The sequence below is a fragment of the Engystomops pustulosus genome, chromosome 7 (assembly GCF_040894005.1).
Source record: "Engystomops pustulosus chromosome 7, aEngPut4.maternal, whole genome shotgun sequence".
Lineage (NCBI taxonomy): Eukaryota > Metazoa > Chordata > Amphibia > Anura > Leptodactylidae > Engystomops > Engystomops pustulosus.
Genome location: NC_092417.1, coordinates 177,998,127 through 178,018,583, shown reverse-complemented (window position 1 = coordinate 178,018,583; position 20,457 = coordinate 177,998,127). Strand labels below are relative to the sequence as shown.

The following is a 20,457-nucleotide window of genomic DNA, read 5'->3' as shown; positions in this document are numbered from 1 at the left end:
CACCTTTCTATCATAGCCAGCAGTGGTCAGGGGTCAGCATGGGCGCTCTGACCCCTCTGTGACTACACCCCCCATACACAGCGAGCTGCCATGTCCTGTGTGTCCTGACACCTTTTTATCATAGCCAGCAATGGTCAGGGGTCAGCATGGGCGCTCTGACCCCTCTGTGACTACACCCCCCATACACAGCGAGCTGCCATGTCCTGTGTCCTGACACCTTTCTATCATAGCCAGCAGTGGTCAGGGGTCAACATGGGTGCTCTGACCCCTCTGTGACTACACCCCCTATACACAGCGAGTTGCCATGTCCTGTGTGTCCTGACACCTTTCTATCATAGCCAGCAGTGGTCAGGGGTCAGCATGGGTGCTCTGACCCCTCTGTGACTACACCACCCATACACAGCGAGCTGTCATGTCCTGTGTGTCCTGACACCTTTCTATCATAGCCAGCAGTGGTCAGGGGTCAGCACGGGTGCTCTGACCCCTCTGTGACTACACCCCCCATACACAGCGAGCTGCCATGTCCTGTGTCCTGACACCTTTCTATCATAGCCAGCAGTGGTCAGGGGTCAGCATGGGCGCTCTGACCCCTCTGTGACTACACTCCCCCATACACAGCGAGCTGCCATGTCCTGTGTGTCCTGCCACCTTTCTATCATAGCCAGCAGTGGTCAGGGGTCAGCATGGGTGCTCTGACCCCTCTGTGACTACGCCCCCCATACACAGCGAGCTGCCATGTCCTGTGTGTCCTGACACCTTTCTATCATAGCCAGCAGTGGTCAGGGGTCAGCATGGGCGCTCTGACCCCTCTGTGACTACACCCCCCCATACACAGCGAGCTGCCATGTCCTGTGTGTCCTGACACCTTTTTATCATAGCCAGCAGTGGTCAGGGGTCAGCATGGGCGCTCTGACCCCTCTGTGACTACACCCCCCCATACACAGCGAGCTGCCATGTCCTGTGTGTCCTGACACCTTTTTATCATAGCCAGCAGTGGTCAGGGGTCAGCATGGGTGCTCTGACCCCTCTGTGACTACACCCCCCCCATACACAGCGAGCTGCCATGTCCTGTGTGTCCTGACACCTTCCTATCATAGCCAGCAGTGGTCAGGGTCAGCATGGGTGCTCTGACCCCTCTGTGACTACACCCCCCATACACAGCGAGCTGCCATGTCCTGTGTCCTGACACCTTTCTATCATAGCCAGCAGTGGTCAGGGGTCAGCATGGGCGCTCTGACCCCTCTGTGACTACACCCCCCATACACAACGAGCTGCCATGTCCTGTGTGTCCGGACACCTTTCTATCATAGCCAGCAGGAGTCAGGGGTCAGCATGGACGCTCTGACCCCTCTGTGACTACACCCCTATACACAGCGAGCTGCCATGTCCTGTGTCCTGACACCTTTCTATCATAGCCAGCAGTGGTCAGGGGTCAGCATGGGCGCTCTGACCCCTCTGTGACTACACCCCCCCATACACAGCGAGGTGCGATGTCCTGTGTGTCCTGACACCTTTCTATCATAGCCAGCAGGGGTCAGGGGTCAGCATGGACGCTCTGACCCTTCTGTGACTACACTCCCCCATACACAGCGAGCTGGCATGTCCTGTGTCCTGACACCTTTCTATCATAGCCAGCAGTGGTCAGGGGTCAGCATGGGCGCTCTGACCCCTCTGTGACTACACCCCCACATACACAGCGAGCTGCCATGTCCTGTGTGTCCTGACACCTTTCTATCATAGCCAGCAGTGGTCAGGGGTCAGCATGGGCGCTCTGACCCCTCTGTGACTACACCCCCTATACACAGGGAGCTGCCATGTCCCGTGTCCTGACACCTTTCTATCATAGCCAGCAGTGGTCAGGGGTCAGCATGGGCGCTCTGACCCCTCTGTGACTACATCCCCCATACACAGCGAGCTGCCATGTGCTGTGTGTCCTGACACCTTTCTATCATAGCCAGCAGTGGTCAGGGGTCAGCATGGGCGCTCTGACCCCTCTGTGACTACACCCCCCATACACAGCGAGCTGCCATGTCCTGTGTGTCCTGACACCTTTCTATCATAGCCAGCAGTGGTCAGGGGTCAGCATGGGTGCTCTGACCCCTCTGTGACTACACCCCCCATACACAGCGAGCTGCAATGTCCTGTGTGTCCTGACACCTTTCTATCATAGCCAGCAGTGGTCAGGGGTCAGCATGGGTGCTCTGACCTCTCTGTGACTACACCCCCCATACACAGCGAGCTGCCATGTCCTGTGTTCTGACACCTTTCTATCATAGCCAGCAGTGGTCAGGGGTCAGCATGGGCGCTCTGACCCCTCTGTGACTACACCCCCCATACACAGCGAGCTGCTGTGTCCTGTGTCCTGACACCTTTCTATCATAGCCAGCAGTGGTCAGGGGTCAGCATGGGTGCTCTGACCCCTCTGTGACTACACCCCCCATACACAGCGAGCTGCCATGTCCTGTGTCCTGACACCTTTCTATCATAGCCAGCAGTGGTCAGGGGTCAGCATGGGCGCTCTGACCCCTCTGTGACTACACCCCCATACACAGCGAGCTGCGATGTCCTGTGTGTCCGGACACCTTTCTATCATAGCCAGCAGGAGTCAGGGGTCAGCATGGACGCTCTGACCCCTCTGTGACTACACCCCTATACACAGCGAGCTGCCATGTCCTGTGTCCTGACACCTTTCTATCATAGCCAGCAGTGGTCAGGGGTCAGCATGGGCGCTCTGACCCCTCTGTGACTACACCCCCCCATACACAGCGAGGTGCGATGTCCTGTGTGTCCTGACACCTTTCTATCATAGCCAGCAGGGGTCAGGGGTCAGCATGGACGCTCTGACCCTTCTGTGACTACACTCCCCCATACACAGCGAGCTGGCATGTCCTGTGTGTCCTGACACCTTTCTATCACAGCCAGCATTGGTCAGGGGTCAGCATGGGCGCTCTGACCCCTCTGTGACTACAACCCCCATACACAGCGAGCTGCCATGTCCTGTGTGTCCTGACACCTTTCTATCATAGCCAGCAGTGGTCAGGGGTCAGCATGGGCGCTCTGACCCCTCTGTGACTACATCCCCCATACACAGCGAGCTGCCATGTGCTGTGTGTCCTGACACCTTTCTATCATAGCCAGCAGTGGTCAGGGGTCAGCATGGGCGCTCTGACCCCTCTGTGACTACACCCCCCATACACAGCGAGCTGCCATGTCCTGTGTGTCCTGACACCTTTCTATCATAGCCAGCAGTGGTCAGGGGTCAGCATGGGTGCTCTGACCCCTCTGTGACTACACCCCCCATACACAGCGAGCTGCAATGTCCTGTGTGTCCTGACACCTTTCTATCATAGCCAGCAGTGGTCAGGGGTCAGCATGGGTGCTCTGACCTCTCTGTGACTACACCCCCCATACACAGCGAGCTGCCATGTCCTGTGTTCTGACACCTTTCTATCATAGCCAGCAGTGGTCAGGGGTCAGCATGGGCGCTCTGACCCCTCTGTGACTACAACCCCCATACACAGCGAGCTGCCATGTCCTGTGTGTCCTGACACCTTTCTATCATAGCCAGCAGTGGTCAGGGGTCAGCATGGGTGCTCTGTCCCCTCTGTGACTACACCCCCCATACACAGCGAGCTGCCATGTCCTGTGTGTCCTGACACCTTTCTATCATAGCCAGCAGTGGTCAGGGGTCAGCATGGGCGCTCTGACCTCTCTGTGACTACACCCCCATACACAGCAAGCTGCCATGTCCTTTGTGTCCTCACACCTTTCTATCATAGCCAGCAGTGGTCAGGGGTCAGCATGGGCGCTCTGACCCCTCTGTGACTACACCCCCCATACACAGCGAGCTGCCATGTCCTGTGTGTCCTGACACCTTTCTATCATAGCCAGCAGTGGTCAGGGGTCAGCACGGGTGCTCTGACCCCTCTGTGACTACACCCCCCATACACAGCGAGCTGCCATGTCCTGTGTGTCCTGACACCTTTCTATCATAGCCAGCAGTGGTCAGGGGTCAGCATGGGCGCTCTGATCCCTCTGTGACTACACCCCCCCATACACAGCGAGCTGCCATGTCCTGTGTGTCCAGACACCTTTCTATCATAGCCAGCAGTGGTCAGGGGTCAGCATGGGTGCTCTGTCCCCTCTGTGACTACACCCCCCATACACAGCGAGCTGCCATGTCCTGTGTGTCCTGACACCTTTCTATCATAGCCAGCAGTGGTCAGGGGTCAGCATGGGTGCTCTGTCCCCTCTGTGACTACACCCCCCATACACAGCGAGCTGCCATGTCCTGTGTGTCCTGACACCTTTCTATCATAACCAGCAGTGGTCAGGGGTCAGCATGGGCGCTCTGACCCCTCTGTGACTACACCCCCCATACACAGCGAGCTGCCATGTCCTGTGTGTCCTGACACCTTTCTATCATAGCCAGCAGTGGTCAGGGGTCAGCATGGTCGCTCTGACCCCTCTGTGGCTACATCCCCCATACACAGTGAGCTGCCATGTCCTGTGTGTCCTGACACCTTTCTATCATAGCCAGCAGTGGTCAGGAGTAAGCATGGGCGCTCTGACCCCTCTGTGACTACACCCCTATACACAGCGAGCTGCCATGTCCTGTGTGTCCTGACACCTTTCTATCATAGCCAGCAGTGGTCAGGGGTCAGCATGGGTGCTCTGACCCCTCTGTGACTACACCCCCCATACACAGCAAGCTGCCATGTCCTGTGTGTCCTGACACCTTTCTATCATAGCCAGCAGTGGTCAGGGGTCAGCATGGGCGCTCTGACCCCTCTGTGACTAAACCCCCTATACACAGGGAGCTGCCATGTCCTGTGTCCTGACACCTTTCTATCATAGCCAGCAGTGGTCAGGGGTCAGCATGGGCGCTCTGACCCCTCTGTGACTACACCCCCTATACACAGGGAGCTGCCATGTCCTGTGTCCTGACACCTTTCTATCATAGCCAGCAGTGGTCAGGGGTCAGCATGGGCGCTCTGACCCCTCTGTGACTACACCCCCTATACAAAGGGAGCTGCCATGTCCTGTGTCCTGACACCTTTCTATCATAGCCAGCAGTGGTCAGGGGTCAGCATGGGCGCTCTGACCCCTCTGTGACTACACCCCCCATACACAGCGAGCTGCCATGTCCTGTGTGTCCTGACACCTTTCTATCATAGCCAGAAGTGGTCAAAGGTCAGCATGGGCGCTCTGACCCCTCTGTGACTACATCCCCCATACACAGCGAGCTGCCATGTCCTGTGTGTCCTGACACCTTTCTATCATAGCCAGCAGTGGTCAGGGGTCAGCATGGGCGCTCTGACCCCTCTGTGACTACATCCCACATACACAGCGAGCTGCCATGTCCTGTGTGTCCTGACACCTTTCTATCATAGCCAGCAGTGGTCAGGGGTCAGCATGGGCGCTCTGACCCCTCTGTGACTACACCCCCAATACACAGCGAGCTGCCATGTCCTGTGTGTCCTGACACCTTTCTATCATAGCCAGCAGTGGTCAGGGGTCAGCATGGGTGCTCTGACCCCTCTGTGACTACACCCCCCATACACAGGGAGCTGCCATGTCCTGTGTGTCCTGACACCTTTCTATCATAGCCAGCAGTGGTCAGGGGTCAGCATGGGTGCTCTGACCCCTCTGTCACTACACCCCCCATACACAGCGAGCTGCTATGTCCTGTGTGTCCTGACACCTTTCTATCATAGCCAGCAGTGGTCAGGGGTCAGCATGGGTGCTCTGACCCCTCTGTGACTACACCCCACATACACAGCGAGCTGCCATGTCCTGTGTGTCCTGACACCTTTCTATCATAGCCAGCAGTGGTCAGGGGTCAGCATGGGTGCTCTGACCCCTCTGTGACTACACCCCCATACACAGGGAGCTGCCATGTCCTGTGTGTCCTGACACCTTTATATCATAGCCAGCAGTGGTCAGGGGTCAGCATGGGTGCTCTGACCCCTCTGTGACTACACCCCCCATACACAGCAAGCTGCCATGTCCTGTGTGTCCTGACACCTTTCTATCATAGCCAGCAGTGGTCAGGGGTCAGCATGGGCGCTCTGACCCCTCTGTGACTAAACCCCCTATACACAGGGAGCTGCCATGTCCTGTGTCCTGACACCTTTCTATCATAGCCAGCAGTGGTCAGGGGTCAGCATGGGCGCTCTGACCCCTCTGTGACTACACCCCCTATACACAGGGAGCTGCCATGTCCTGTGTCCTGACACCTTTCTATCATAGCCAGCAGTGGTCAGGGGTCAGCATGGGCGCTCTGACCCCTCTGTGACTACACCCCCTATACACAGGGAGCTGCCATGTCCTGTGTCCTGACACCTTTCTATCATAGCCAGCAGTGGTCAGGGGTCAGCATGGGCGCTCTGACCCCTCTGTGACTACATCCCACATACACAGCGAGCTGCCATGTCCTGTGTGTCCTGACACCTTTCTATCATAGCCAGCAGTGGTCAGGGGTCAGCATGGGCGCTCTGACCCCTCTGTGACTACACCCCCAATACACAGCGAGCTGCCATGTCCTGTGTGTCCTGACACCTTTCTATCATAGCCAGCAGTGGTCAGGGGTCAGCATGGGTGCTCTGACCCCTCTGTGACTACACCCCCCATACACAGGGAGCTGCCATGTCCTGTGTGTCCTGACACCTTTCTATCATAGCCAGCAGTGGTCAGGGGTCAGCATGGGTGCTCTGACCCCTCTGTCACTACACCCCCCATACACAGCGAGCTGCTATGTCCTGTGTGTCCTGACACCTTTCTATCATAGCCAGCAGTGGTCAGGGGTCAGCATGGGTGCTCTGACCCCTCTGTGACTACACCCCACATACACAGCGAGCTGCCATGTCCTGTGTGTCCTGACACCTTTCTATCATAGCCAGCAGTGGTCAGGGGTCAGCATGGGTGCTCTGACCCCTCTGTGACTACACCCCCATACACAGGGAGCTGCCATGTCCTGTGTGTCCTGACACCTTTCTATCATAGCCAGCAGTGGTCAGGGGTCAGCATGGGTGCTCTGACCCCTCTGTGACTACACCCCCCATACACAGCGAGCTGCTATTTCCTGTGTGTCCTGACACCTTTCTATCATAGCCAGCAGTGGTCAGGGGTCAGCATGGGCGCTCTGACCCCTCTGTGACTACACCCCCCATACACAGCGAGCTGCTATGTCCTGTGTGTCCTGACACCTTTCTATCATAGCCAGCAGTGGTCAGGGGTCAGCATGGGCGCTCTGATCCCTCTGTGACTACACCCCCCATACACATTGAGCTGCCATGTCCTGTGTGTCCTGACACCTTTCTATCATAGCCAGCAGTGGTCAGGGGTCAGCATGGGTGCTCTGACCCCTCTGTGACTACACCCCCCATACACAGCGAGCTGCCATGTCCTGTGTGTCCTGACACCTTTCTATCATAGCCAGCAGTGGTCAGGGGTCAGCATGGGCGCTCTGACCCCTCTGTGACTACGCCCCCCATACACAGCGAGCAGCCATGTCCTGTGTGTCCTGACACCTTTCTATCATAGCCAGCAGTGGTCAGGGGTCAGCATGGGCGCTCTGACCCCTCTGTGACTACACCCCCCATACACAGCAAGCTGCCATGTCCTGTGTGTCCTGACACCTTTCTATCATAGCCAGCAGTGGTCAGGGGTCAGCATGGGTGCTCTGACCCCCCTGTGACTACACCCCCCATACACAGCGAGCTGCCATGTCCTGTGTGTCCTGACACCTTTCTATCATAGCCAGCAGTGGTCAGGGGTCAGCATGGGTGCTCTGACCTCTCTGTGACTACACCCCCCATACACAGCGAGCTGCCATGTCCTGTGTGTCCTGACACCTTTCTATCATAGCCAGCAGTGGTCAGGGGTCAGCATGGGTGCTCTGACCTCTCTGTGACTACACCCCCCATACACAGCGAGCTGCCATGTCCTGTGTGTCCTGACACCTTTCTATCATAGCCAGAAGTGGTCAGGGGTCAGCATGGGCGCTCTGACCCCTCTGTGAGTACACCCCCCATACACAGCGAGCTGCCATGTCCTGTGTGTCATGACACCTTTCTATCATAGCCAGCAGTGGTCAGGGGTCAGCATGGGTGCTCTGACCCCTCTGTGACTACACCCACATACACAGCGAGCTGCCATGTACTGTGTCCTGACACCTTTCTATCATAGCCAGCAGTGGTCAGGGGTCAGCATGGGCACTCTGACCCCTCTGTGACTACACCCCCCATACACATGAGCTGCCATGTCCTGTGTGTCCTGACACCTTTCTATCATAGCCAGCAGTGGTCAGGGGTCAGCATGGGCGATCTGACCCCTCTGTGACTACACCCCCCATACACAGCGAGCTGCCATGTCCTGTGTCCTGACACCTTTCTATCATAGCCAGCAGTGGTCAGGGGTCAGCATGGGTGCTCTGACCCCTCTGTGACTACACCCCCCATACACAGCGAGCTGCCATGTCCTGTGTGTCCTGACACCTTTCTATCATAGCCAGCAGTGGTCAGGGGTCAGCATGGGGGCTCTGACCCCTCTGTGACTACACCCCCCATACACAGCGAGCTGCCATGTCCTGCATCCTGACACCTTTCTATCATAGCCAGCAGTGGTCAGGGGTCAGCATGGGCGCTCTGACCACTCTGTGACTACAACCCCCATACACAGTGAGCTGCCATGTCCTGTGTGTCCTGACACCTTTCTATCATAGCCAGCAGTGGTCAGGGGTCAGCATGGTGCTCTGACCCCTCTGTGACTACACCCCCCATACACAGCGAGCTGCCATGTCCTGTGTGTCCTGACACCTTTCTATCATAGCCAGCAGTGGTCAGGGGTCAGCATGGGTGCTCTGATCCCTCTGTGACTACATCCCCATACACAGCGAGCTGCCATGTCCTGTGTGTCCTGACACCTTTCTATCATAGCCAGCAGTGGTCAGGGGTCAGCATGGGTGCTCTGACCCCTCTGTGACTACGCCCCCCATACACAGCGAGCTGCCATGTCCTGTGTGTCCTGACACCTTTCTATCATAGCCAGCAGTGGTCAGGGGTCAGCATGGGCGCTTTGACATTTATGTGACAGATAGATGAAATGAGATTTTTTTAAATTATTTTTTTGATACCTGCCGACTAATTTGTGGATAATTCCTGGATATAATCGTATATGAGGTGTTTTCCTATTTTCTCCACTTCTATAAATGACAGCTCGGGTCAGCAATGATTTATCCAGAATGTTCTCCGGGGAAATCACTCTCTACAGATCGTAATCTATAATTTAATAATTTGTCTTGTTGGAATGGAGGATTATGGGATATGAATTCCTTTATATGGCTTCCTATACATACAGTAGAGTTTGGGAGGGGGGGGGTCAGGACCAGACACCAAATTTTGTCATTGCAGACCCTACTCCAGGGGCAGTTCTATGTATAGTATGTTGTATCCCCCGAGGTTCTGCATGTACAGGTATATATACAGTAAGACTATATTTAGCTTTTTGCTGGACAGCGTCTTTAATTGCTTGGTCATACTTCACCTTTAATGCAGACCGGCTGCTTCCCAGACCATTGACCGGTTTCGAGACATTTCCGTTCCTGATTCCCACTGAGGACATGGGAGTTGTTACAGAAGAAGTGGATGGTGGAACCGATCTTGACCCGATTCCCATATGTGAAGCCCACCTGCTCCGATAACTTCCTATATCCGTTCAGAGGTGGTCCCGGATCGCTGCAGCTCTTCTCCTCTATAACTGGGAGCAGAAAGTACCACGTGAGTAATGATGTGTGAGGCGACAACAGTAGGAGGCACGGAGCCTGTACTACACGTGCTATCACTACATGCTGGGAAGTAGTACGATCTCCAAGAGAAACTGGGAGGCAGCACTATCTGTGCCTACATCATTTACAGAAAAAACTGGGAGGCAGCACTATGTGTGCCTACATCATTTACAGGGAGAAACAGGGAGGTAGCACTATCTGCACCATTAACATTTATAGAAAGAAGTAAAACATGGAGGAAGTACTAGAAGTATATGTACCATCTTCATTACTAGAAAAAAGCAGTGAGGCAGTACTATCTGTGCCTACATTACTTACAGAGAAAATCTGGGAGATAGTACTATCTGTACATTCATCATTTACAGAGAGACATGGTGGCAGTACTATCTGTACATTCATCATTTACAGAGTGACATGGTGGCAGTACTATCTGTACATTCATCATTTACAGAGAGACATGGTGGCAGTACTATCTGTACATTCATCATTTACAGAGAGACAGGGTGGCAGTACTATCTGTACATTCATCATTTACAGAGAGACAGGGTGGCAGTACTATCTGTACATTCATCATTTACAGAGAGACAGGGTGGCAGTACTATCTGTACATTCATCATTTACAGAGAGATAGGGTGGCAGTACTATCTGTACATTCATCATTTAGAGAGAGACAGGGTGGCAGTACTATCTGTACATTCATCATTTAGAGAGAGACATGGTGGCAGTACTATCTGTACATTCATCATTTACAGAGAGACAGGGAGGCAGTACTATCTGTACATTCATCATTTAGAGAGAGTCAGGGAGGCAGTACTATCTGTACATTCATCATTTAGAGAGAGACAGGGTGGCAGTACTATCTGTACATTCATCATTTAGAGAGAGACAGGGTGGCAGTACTATCTGTACATTCATCATTTACAGAGAGACAGGGAGGCAGTACTATCTGTACATTCATCATTTACAGAGAGACATGGTGGCAGTACTATCTGTACATTCATCATTTACAGAGAGACAGGGTGGCAGTACTATCTGTACATTCATCATTTACAGAGTGACATGGTGGCAGTACTATCTGTACATTCATCATTTACAGAGAGACATGGTGGCAGTACTATCTGTACATTCCTCATTTACAGAGAGACATGGTGGCAGTACTATCTGTACATTCATCATTTACAGAGAAACATGGTGGCAGTACTATCTGTACATTCATCATTTAGAGAGAGACAGGGAGGCAGTACTATCTGTACATTCATCATTTACAGAGAGACATGGTGGCAGTACTATCTGTACATTCATCATTTACAGAGACACATGGTGGCAGTACTATCTGTACATTCATCATTTACAGAGAGACAGGGTGACAGTACTATCTGTACATTCATCATTTACAGAGAGACATGGTGGCAGTACTATCTGTACATTCATCATTTACAGAGAGATAGGGTGGCAGTACTATCTGTACATTCATCATTTACAGAGAGACAGGGTGGCAGTACTATCTGTACATTCATCATTTACAGAGAGACAGGGTGGCAGTACTATCTGTACATTCATCATTTACAAGGAGAAAAAGGGTGTCAGTACCACATGCACCTACATTATTAACACTGTGGAACAGGGATGTAGCACTATCTGTACCTTCATCGCTTACAGGGAGAAACAAGGAGGCAGTACTATCTCTACCTACATTATTTACACTGCGGAACAAGGAGACAGCATCACCTTTGGGTACATAGTTTACAGGGAGGGCTGTAAGTCAGTACTATCTGTACCTACATTATTTATACTGTGGAGCAAGGAGGCAGCACTATCTGTGTGTGCATAATTTACAGGGAGGGCTGTAAGTCAGTACTATCTGTACCTACATTATTTATACTGTGGAGCAAGGAGGCAGCACTATCTGTATGTACATACTTTACAGGGAGGACTGGAAGGCAATACTGTCTGTACCTACATCATGTACAGCAGAGACAAGGAGAAAGAACTATCTGCACCTCCATCATTTACTGGTAGAGATAAGGAGGCAGCACTATCTGTGTGCGCATAATTTACAGGGAGGGCTGGAAGGCAATACTGTCTGTACCTACATCATGTACAGCAGAGACAAGGAGAAAGAACTATCCATCATTTACTGGTAGAGATAAGGAGGGAGCACTATCTGTACCTGATAATTTTGTGGGTGATAGTGAATGAAACCTCTCTACATTTACAGCCGTAACTGTTCCAGGATCTCATATAATAGGAACATTACACGTCCAGGTTGTGCCACATTCCCTTCCTAAACTCAAAGTGACAGCCAATTTCAGGTTCATTCTCTGGAGACTTGGGTAAAACCAAGAGCCGCGGATCTGCGGGAGCGGAAATGAGCGATGATAAAAATGTTCACATCAAAAATTCTATTGTAATGAGCGCGGGAGCGAGTGACAGGAGCATCTGGAATGTGGGAATAATGGATAAAGCGTCCTCCAAGTCGTCTCCTCTGATCATTAACAAGGCAGCGCACTATCCCCCCTGTCCTTAGAAATAGCACAGGAAGTCAATCAGGCGGCTCCTGCTGCGGCTGCTGCGGCGGCTCCCTCCTAGTGTACATGGATACCGCACCCTAACACCACAAAATATCATCTCTAATCATCCCCCCAGATGGAACAATTCAGGAACATTGGGGCAGATTTACTTACCCGGTCCTGTCACGATCCCGCGGCGCGTTCTGTGCGGTGGATTCGGGTCTTCCGGCGATTCACTAAGGCAGTTTCTCCGCCGTCCACCAGGTGTTGCTGCTGCGCTGAAGAGCATCGGAACGCGCTGGAGTTCACTGAGCCATCCTGGATGAAGGTAAGCGCTTGTCCCGCGACACTTTTTTTTTAAATGCGTCGGTTTCTCCGAATCCATCGGGTTATCATTCGGCCACGCCCCCGATTTCCGTCGCGTGCATGCCAGCACCGATGCGCCACAATCCGATTGCGTGCGCCAAAAACCCGGGGCAATACAGGGAAAATCGGCGCAAATCGGAAATATTTGGGTAACACGTCGGGAAAATGCGAATTGGGCCCTTAGTAAATGACCCCCATTGTGTCATTCCTCTGTTATTCCTCCTAGAAATGGAAGACTTGATCGACACTTAAGTGTTAATGTTCCCCTTGTTGATTGGAAACATTGTTGAAATGTCGGACAATGTAGGGAACGTACCAGTCTGCAGATGTTTAAGCCAGCAGCATATCGTTGTGTACTAGAAAAGGGGTAGCTGGACTACAAGTCCAGCGCTTTTCACTACAGGCTCCGGTACTCACCACTTTCACAGTGTCTTCCCGTATATCCGGCCAGGCAGGCGCACCTATAGGATCCGCTCTTCTCCACTATACAGGTCCCATCGTGGTAGCACAGAGTAGAGGAGCACACTACAGGCATAACAAAGGGTTAACACCGGTCAATCAACCCAGAACTTACTGCTTGTATATAGTTGTATACCCCCTCAATTTGTCTCTGACCCCATAGCAACCTCCTGAATAGGACCCCCTTTCCCTTAAAAAATATACATATTTGTACACTCACATGTTTATACAGTCATGTACAATCATACTCTTACACCCATGCGCACACCTTTATACACTCATATGTACACAATTTTATATACATACACATAACATTTTACACATTTATACACTCAAATGTATACATAGATTTATATACACACTCATACATACACTTTTACACACATACACACATTTATACACTCATATATACACACATACATTCATATACTTATATACATACACACTCATACACATTCATCACTTTTAGACACATACACACATTTATACATACAGAATATACAGATCTCATACACACATACAGTATATATATATATATATATATATATATATATATATATATATATATATATATGTCTTGTACACAACCACTGTCTATACACATCAAATACACACATATTGTATATACACATCACATATACACACATACACACAATACCATATACAGACATACAGCAAATACACACACATACAGTATATACACACCACACATACATACATCAAATGCACACACTATATACACATACATACAGCATATACACACACTATATACACATACATACAGCATATACACACACGCAGCTGCTATGGCTCCTACCTGTATAGTTATGCCCCTGGGCCTCGTAAATGTTCTGCCCCCCATGACAAATTTCCTGCCCTGACCTCAGCCTGTACTTGACTACTCTTTGCTTATCCTTTAGTGCAATGTCCAGATTGTCCTGAACGGTGGAACCAAAGGATAAAAAGTACTGAATGTGGGAGGAGCCACTGGCAGAATACTTTGTATTTCTGTAACCAGTGAGTGGAAAGTGTCTTTGAAGAGCCTGGAGGACCTGTAGTTTGTCCCTATTCATTACATTATCAGCCTATTGATTTCAATGAATAGAGTGTAATACTCCTTTTGTCCTGCGGGAGTGCTGCAGAACATCAGATCTCTCTCCCTAACGGCCGGATCATAGATGATATACCAGGATTGTAGAACGATTACCTGTCACTTCTTCAAAGGTCGCATAGAAGCCGTCAAAGTTTTTAGACCCATCGGATCGGAAGAGGAGATGCAGAGCGTTCCCCGAGCTGCGGATGGATTGTGGTCGCTCGTTCCCACAGAAGCGCTTGATGATTTTGGCGTCCACGTTGTCGCCATCCCGCACTTCCAGGTAATCGTACTGACACATGTAATCGAACTCCATACTTATCATTGCAAACCTGCAGGGAAATAAAGGGTCAAATCAGAGGAAATAAAGAGTCAAATCAGAGGAAATAAAGAGTCAAATCAGAGGAAATAAAGGGTCAAATCAGAGGAAATAAAGGGTCAAATCAGAGGAAATAAAGAGTCAAATCAGAGGAAATAAAGGGTCAAATCAGAGGAAATAAAAGGTCAAATCAGAGGAAATAAAGAGTCAAATCAGAGGAAATAAAGAGTCAAATCAGAGGAAATAAAGGGTCAAATCAGAGGAAATAAAGAGTCAAGTCAGGGGGGGTGCAACAATTCATATGTAACACTTGTAGGCATCCATGTTTAAAGGGGTTAACCAGGATTACAAAAACATGGCCGGGTTCTTCTAGCGCCACCCCTGTCTGCAGGTTGTGTTTGGTACTGCAGCTTTCCTTTACTCATTTTGATGCAATTGTCTTGCAATACCACATACAACCTGTAGACACGAAGGGCGCTGTTTCTGTTAGAATGCAGCTATAATTCTCCAATTCTGGACAACCCCTTTAACAGTGAAAATAGACGAGGGAAGGCTTTTCATATGTGAGCTGATCATACACATGAGCGACTCTGGACCCCTCCTGCATGTTTTCATGTAGCTTACCCCTGGTAGGTCACAAGGTCTCACACTTTCGACCAATCAATGCAAGATTGCTCAGGTCAGAAATCTTATATCAGTCTGGGAAATTATTCCTGCCTTCAGCCACCACTAGGGGGAGCTCAGAAACTGAATGAATACAACTCTGAGCTGAGCTCCCCCTGGTGGTCACTCGCACTGATGTACAGATGAGCAGATGATGTATACATATGGGTCTCCAGTCCTGGACATAGAAGGGTTAATAACGCGGACAGTAATGGAGAATCTGTTGCGTTTATTAAAGGATAAATCCTGCAATGATGCCGAATGGATCTGGGGACCTGATTCCCCCTCGTTTAGTCTCATATTGTTGAGTCCCGGGCGGCTGACGAGTTATTAATACTCCCCCACCCGGAACATCACATATTAGGAGGAGATAGAGCGGGGGAAGGGCGGACACTCAATAATTCATACTCATTCACACTATGTGCCGCCACATGGGACACGTTTAATTAATAGCAGCTCAAGTACAGTCATACCACCTAATGGCGCAAGTCCTGAAATACCGCCACAGCGTAACCATTTATGTGCTGCTAGGAAGTCATCCAAGTATACTGCAAGCGTGTCCTCACACTGCTGTGCTCTGTGCTCTCTACAGCCTGTGTTATATATTGTCCCTGGAGAGATGTGTAATCAGACCTCACACTGCTGTGCTCTGTGCTCTCTGCAGCCAGTGTTATGTATTGTCCCTGGAGAGATGTGTAATCAGACCTCACACTGCTGTGCTCTGTGCTCTCTGCAGCCAGTATTATGTATTCTCCTCACACTGCTGTGCTCTGTGCTCCCTGCAGCCAGTGTTATATATCGTCCCTGCAGAGATGTGTAATCAGACCTCACACTGCTGTGCTCTGTGCTCTCTGCAGCCAGTGTTATGTATTGTCCCTGGAGAGATGTGTAATCAGACCTTACACTGCTGTGCTCTGTGCTCTCTGCAGCCAGTGTTATGTACTGTCTCTGGAGAGCTGTGTAATCAGACCTTACACTGCTGTGCTCTGTGCTCTCTGCAGCCAGTGTTATGTATTGTCACTGGAGAGATGTGTAATCAGACCTTACACTGCTGTGCTCTGTGCTCTCTGCAGCCAGTGTTATGTACTGTCTATGGAGAGCTGTGTAATCAGACCTCACACTGCTGTGCTCTGTGCTCTCTGCAGCCAGTGTTATGTACTGTCTCTGGAGAGCTGTGTAATCAGACCTCACACTGCTGTGCTCTGTGCTCTCTGTAGCCAGTGTTATGTATTGTCCCTGGAGAGATGTGTGATCAGACCTCACACTGCTGTGCTCTGTGCTCTCTGCAGCCAGGGTTAGGTATTGTCCCAGGAGAGATGTGTAATCAGACCTCACACTGCTGTGCTCTGTGCTCTCTGCAGCCAGTGTTATGTACTGTCTCTGGAGAGCTGTGTAATCAGACCTCACACTGCTGTGCTCTGTGCTCTCTGCAGCCAGTGTTATGTATTGTCCATGGAAAAATGTGTAATCAGATCTTTGTGTATGTTGTTAGTAGCAGCAGGACTGTGGAATGTGGATTTATATTCCAGGATTGTAGTTTCTCCAACTACAGTGGGACCTCACACTGCTGTGCTCTGTGCTCTGGTTGGTGAGGAGATTTCTGGCTTGTGTGGAGACCGTTATTTGTTGAGGAGACCTCCCACTGGTGAAGAAGCCCTGGCTGGTGTGGAGACCCGTGGTGAGTAGACCACCTGATAGTGAGGAGACTCATTAATGGTAAGGAGACCCCTGGCTGGTGAGACCCCGTTTAGCGATGAAACCCCTGGCCAGTGAGGAGACACCAGCTGTTGCAAAGACCCCAAGCTAGTGAGGAGACCCCTGGCCTGTGAGGAAACCCCAGCTGGTGAGGAGACCCTTGGCCGGTGAGGAGACCTCATATGGTGAGGAAACCCCAGCTGGTGAGGAGACCCTTGGCTGGTGAGGAGACCTCATATGGTGAGGAAACCCAAGCTGGTGAGGAGACCCCCATATGGTGAGGAGACCTCATATGGTGAGGAGACCTCATATGGTGAGGAAACCCAAGCTGGTGAGGAGACCCCCATATGGTGAGGAGACCTCATATGGTGAGGAGACCCCTGGCTGGTGAGGAGACCCCCATATGGTGAGGAGACCCTTGGCCAGTGAGGAGACCCCCAGCTTTTGAGGAGACCTCTGGCTGCTGAGGAGACCTCTGGCTGGTGAGGAGACCTCTGGCCGGTGAGGAGACCTCTGGCCGGTGAGGAGACCTCTGGCTGGTGAGGAGACCCCTGGCTGGTGAGGAGACCTCTGGCTGCTGAGGAGACCTCTGGCTGGTGAGGAGACCTCTGGCCGGTAAGGAGACCTCTGGCCGGTGAGGAGACCTCTTGCCGGTAAGAAGACCTCTGGCCGGTGAGGAGACCTCTGGCCGGTGAGGAGACCTCCGGCCGGTGAGGAGACCCCTGGCTGGTGAGGAGACCTCTGGCCGGTGAGGAGACCTCTGGCCGGTGAGGAGACCTCTGGCTGGTGAGGAGACCTCTGGCCAGTGAGGAGAATCCCTTGTATGGTGAGAAGACCTCTGGCCGGTGAGGAGACCTCTGGCTGGTGAGACCTCTGGCTGGTGAGGAGACCCCTGGCTGGTGAGGAGACCCCTGGCTGCTGAGGAGACCTCTGGCTGCTGAGGAGACCTCTGGCTGCTGAGGAGACCTCTGGCTGGTGAGGAGACCTCTGGCCGGTGAGGAGACCTCTGGCTGGTGAGGAGACCCCTGGCTGATGAGGAGACCTCTGGCTGCTGAGGAGACCTCTGGCTGCTGAGGAGACCTCTGGCCGGTAAGGAGACCTCTGGCCGGTGAGGAGACCTCTTGCCGGTAAGAAGACCTCTTGCCGGTGAGGAGACCTCTGGCCGGTGAGGAGACCTCTGGCCGGTGAGGAGACCTCTGGCCGGTGAGGAGACCTCTGGCCGGTGAGGAGACCTCTGGCCGGTGAGGAGACCTCTGGCCGGTGAGGAGACCTCCGGCCGGTGAGGAGACCCCTGGCTGGTGAGGAGACCTCTGGCCGGTGAGGAGACCTCTGGCCAGTGAGGAGACCTCTGGCTGGTGAGGAGACCTCTGGCCAGTGAGGAGAATCCCTTGTATGGTGAGAAGACCTCTGGCCGGTGAGGAGACCTCTGGCTGGTGAGGAGACCCCTGGCTGGTGAGGAGACCCCTGGCTGGTGAGGAGACCTCTGGCTGGTGAGGAGACCTCTGGCCGGTGAGGAGACCTCTGGCCGGTAAGAAGACCTCTTGCCGGTGAGGAGACCTCTTGCCGGTGAGGAGACCTCTGGCCGGTGAGGAGACCTCTGGCTGGTGAGGAGACCTCTGGCCGGTGAGGAGACCTCTGGCTGGTGAGGAGACCTCTGGCTGGTGAGGAGACCTCTAGCTGGTGAGGAGACCTCTGGCCGGTGAGGAGACCTCTAGCTGGTGAGGAGACCTCTGGCCGGTGAGGAGACCTCTGGCTGGTGAGGAGACCTCTGGCTGGTGAGACCTCCTGTAGTTCTATGATTCGCGGCTTCCAGGAGATCTTCTACTAATTATATGGGATTAATTACAGTGATTATTATTCGGAGGGTGTAATAGGGGGATGATCCGGGACCAGGGATTTATCCTCATTAGACTCATTATGGATTATTGGAAGAATTAAGATACATAAAAGCCTAATATACGTCTAGCGCTAACATATACCACAGCGCAGTACACAGACCTCACCACTCACATCTGCCCTGTACCACAGGAGCTCACACTCCAAATTACACTGTGACCTCCCAGGAAACCATTATCACACTCTTACCCACTGAGCCAAGAAAACAAATGTAACCCTGCTGATAAAGTGACACTGAGGGGGCGAGAGGATGAGACCCCCCACAACGCAGAACCTCAGGGGAGCATGAGATGTCACGATTCACAAGACAGAACAAAAATTACACAATGGAGAGGAGATCCTTATAAATCACAGCCACTGACACATACCGCATAAACTCCACCAGCAGAATAGTGAGTGCAGCTCTGGAGTATAATGCAGGATGTGACTCAGGATCAGTACAGGGTAAGTAATGTCATGTATGTACACAGTGACTGCACCAGCAGCAGAATAGTGAGTGCAGCTCTGGGGTATAATACAGGATGTAACTCAGGATCAGTACAGGATAAGTATAGTCATGTATGTACACAGTGACTGCACCAGCAGCAGAATAGTGAGTGCAGCTCTGGGGTATAATACAGGATGGAACTCAGGATCAGTACAGGATAAGTAATGTCATGTATGTACACAGTGACTGCACCAGCAGCAGAATAGTGAGTGCAGCTCTGGGGTATAATACAGGATGTAACTCAGGATCAGTACAGGATAAGTAATGTCATGTATGTACACAGTGACTGCACCAGCAGCAGAATAGTGAGTGCAGCTCTGGGGTATAATACAGGATGTAACTCAGGATCAGTACAGGATAAGTAATGTCATGTATGTACACAGTGACTGCACCAGCAGCAGAATAGTGAGTGCAGCTCTGGGGTATAATACAGGATGTAACTCAGGATCAGTACAGGATAAGTAATGTCATGTATGTACACAGTGACTGCACCAGCAGCAGAATAGTGAGTGCAGCTCTGGGGTATAATACAGGATGTAACTCAGGATCAGTACAGGATAAGTAATGTCATGTATGTACACAGTGACTGCACCAGCAGCAGAATAGTGAGTGCAGCGCTGGGATATAATACAGGATGTAACTCAGGATCAGTACAGGATAAGTAATGTCATGTATGTACACAGTGACTGCACCAGCAGCAGAATAGTGACTGCAGCTCTGGAGTATAATACAGGATGTAACTCAGGATCAGTACAGGATAAGTAATGTCATGTATGTACACAGTGACTGCACCAGCAGCAGAATAGTGACTGCAGCTCTGGAGTATAATACAAGATTTTTTATACAAAGACAATTATCAGATCAGAATATTTTGGGTTGTGAATCTGGAGGGATCTCATTATACCAGGAAGAACATACATGCAGACGTCGTCCATGATCGGGCCGTACAGTTGTACTTATAGGACCTTGGGTCGGTACCTGAGCTGCACTGTATATCCGGGCGACACTTGGATGCTCCATTCGCAGTGAGCATTGAAGGGGTAACTCTCCAGCATGATCTCTCCCCGGGCGGCTTGTATCACCTCCCCACATCCTATACAAGAAGAAACCAGAAATTTAACCCTTTGCGTAAAAAAAAAAATAATTTATATGATCCAATATGCATTAAATCAAACCCCTTCT

General features: G+C 51.5%; 1 protein-coding gene across 1 annotated transcript in view; it reads right to left on the bottom strand.

The window, feature by feature from the left end:
• The window catches only part of PAMR1 (peptidase domain containing associated with muscle regeneration 1), a 100,405-nt gene that overhangs the window by 38,661 nt on the left and 41,287 nt on the right, over positions 1–20,457 (bottom strand). Inside the window, exons 4-7 of the mRNA XM_072119048.1 lie at positions 20,254–20,368; positions 14,330–14,547; positions 13,081–13,188; positions 9,547–9,759 (exon numbers count right to left, since the gene is read on the bottom strand). Of these exons, the coding sequence (XP_071975149.1) occupies positions 9,547–9,759; positions 13,081–13,188; positions 14,330–14,547; positions 20,254–20,368 (654 nt within the window). The remainder of the gene's footprint in view (positions 1–9,546; positions 9,760–13,080; positions 13,189–14,329; positions 14,548–20,253; positions 20,369–20,457) is intronic.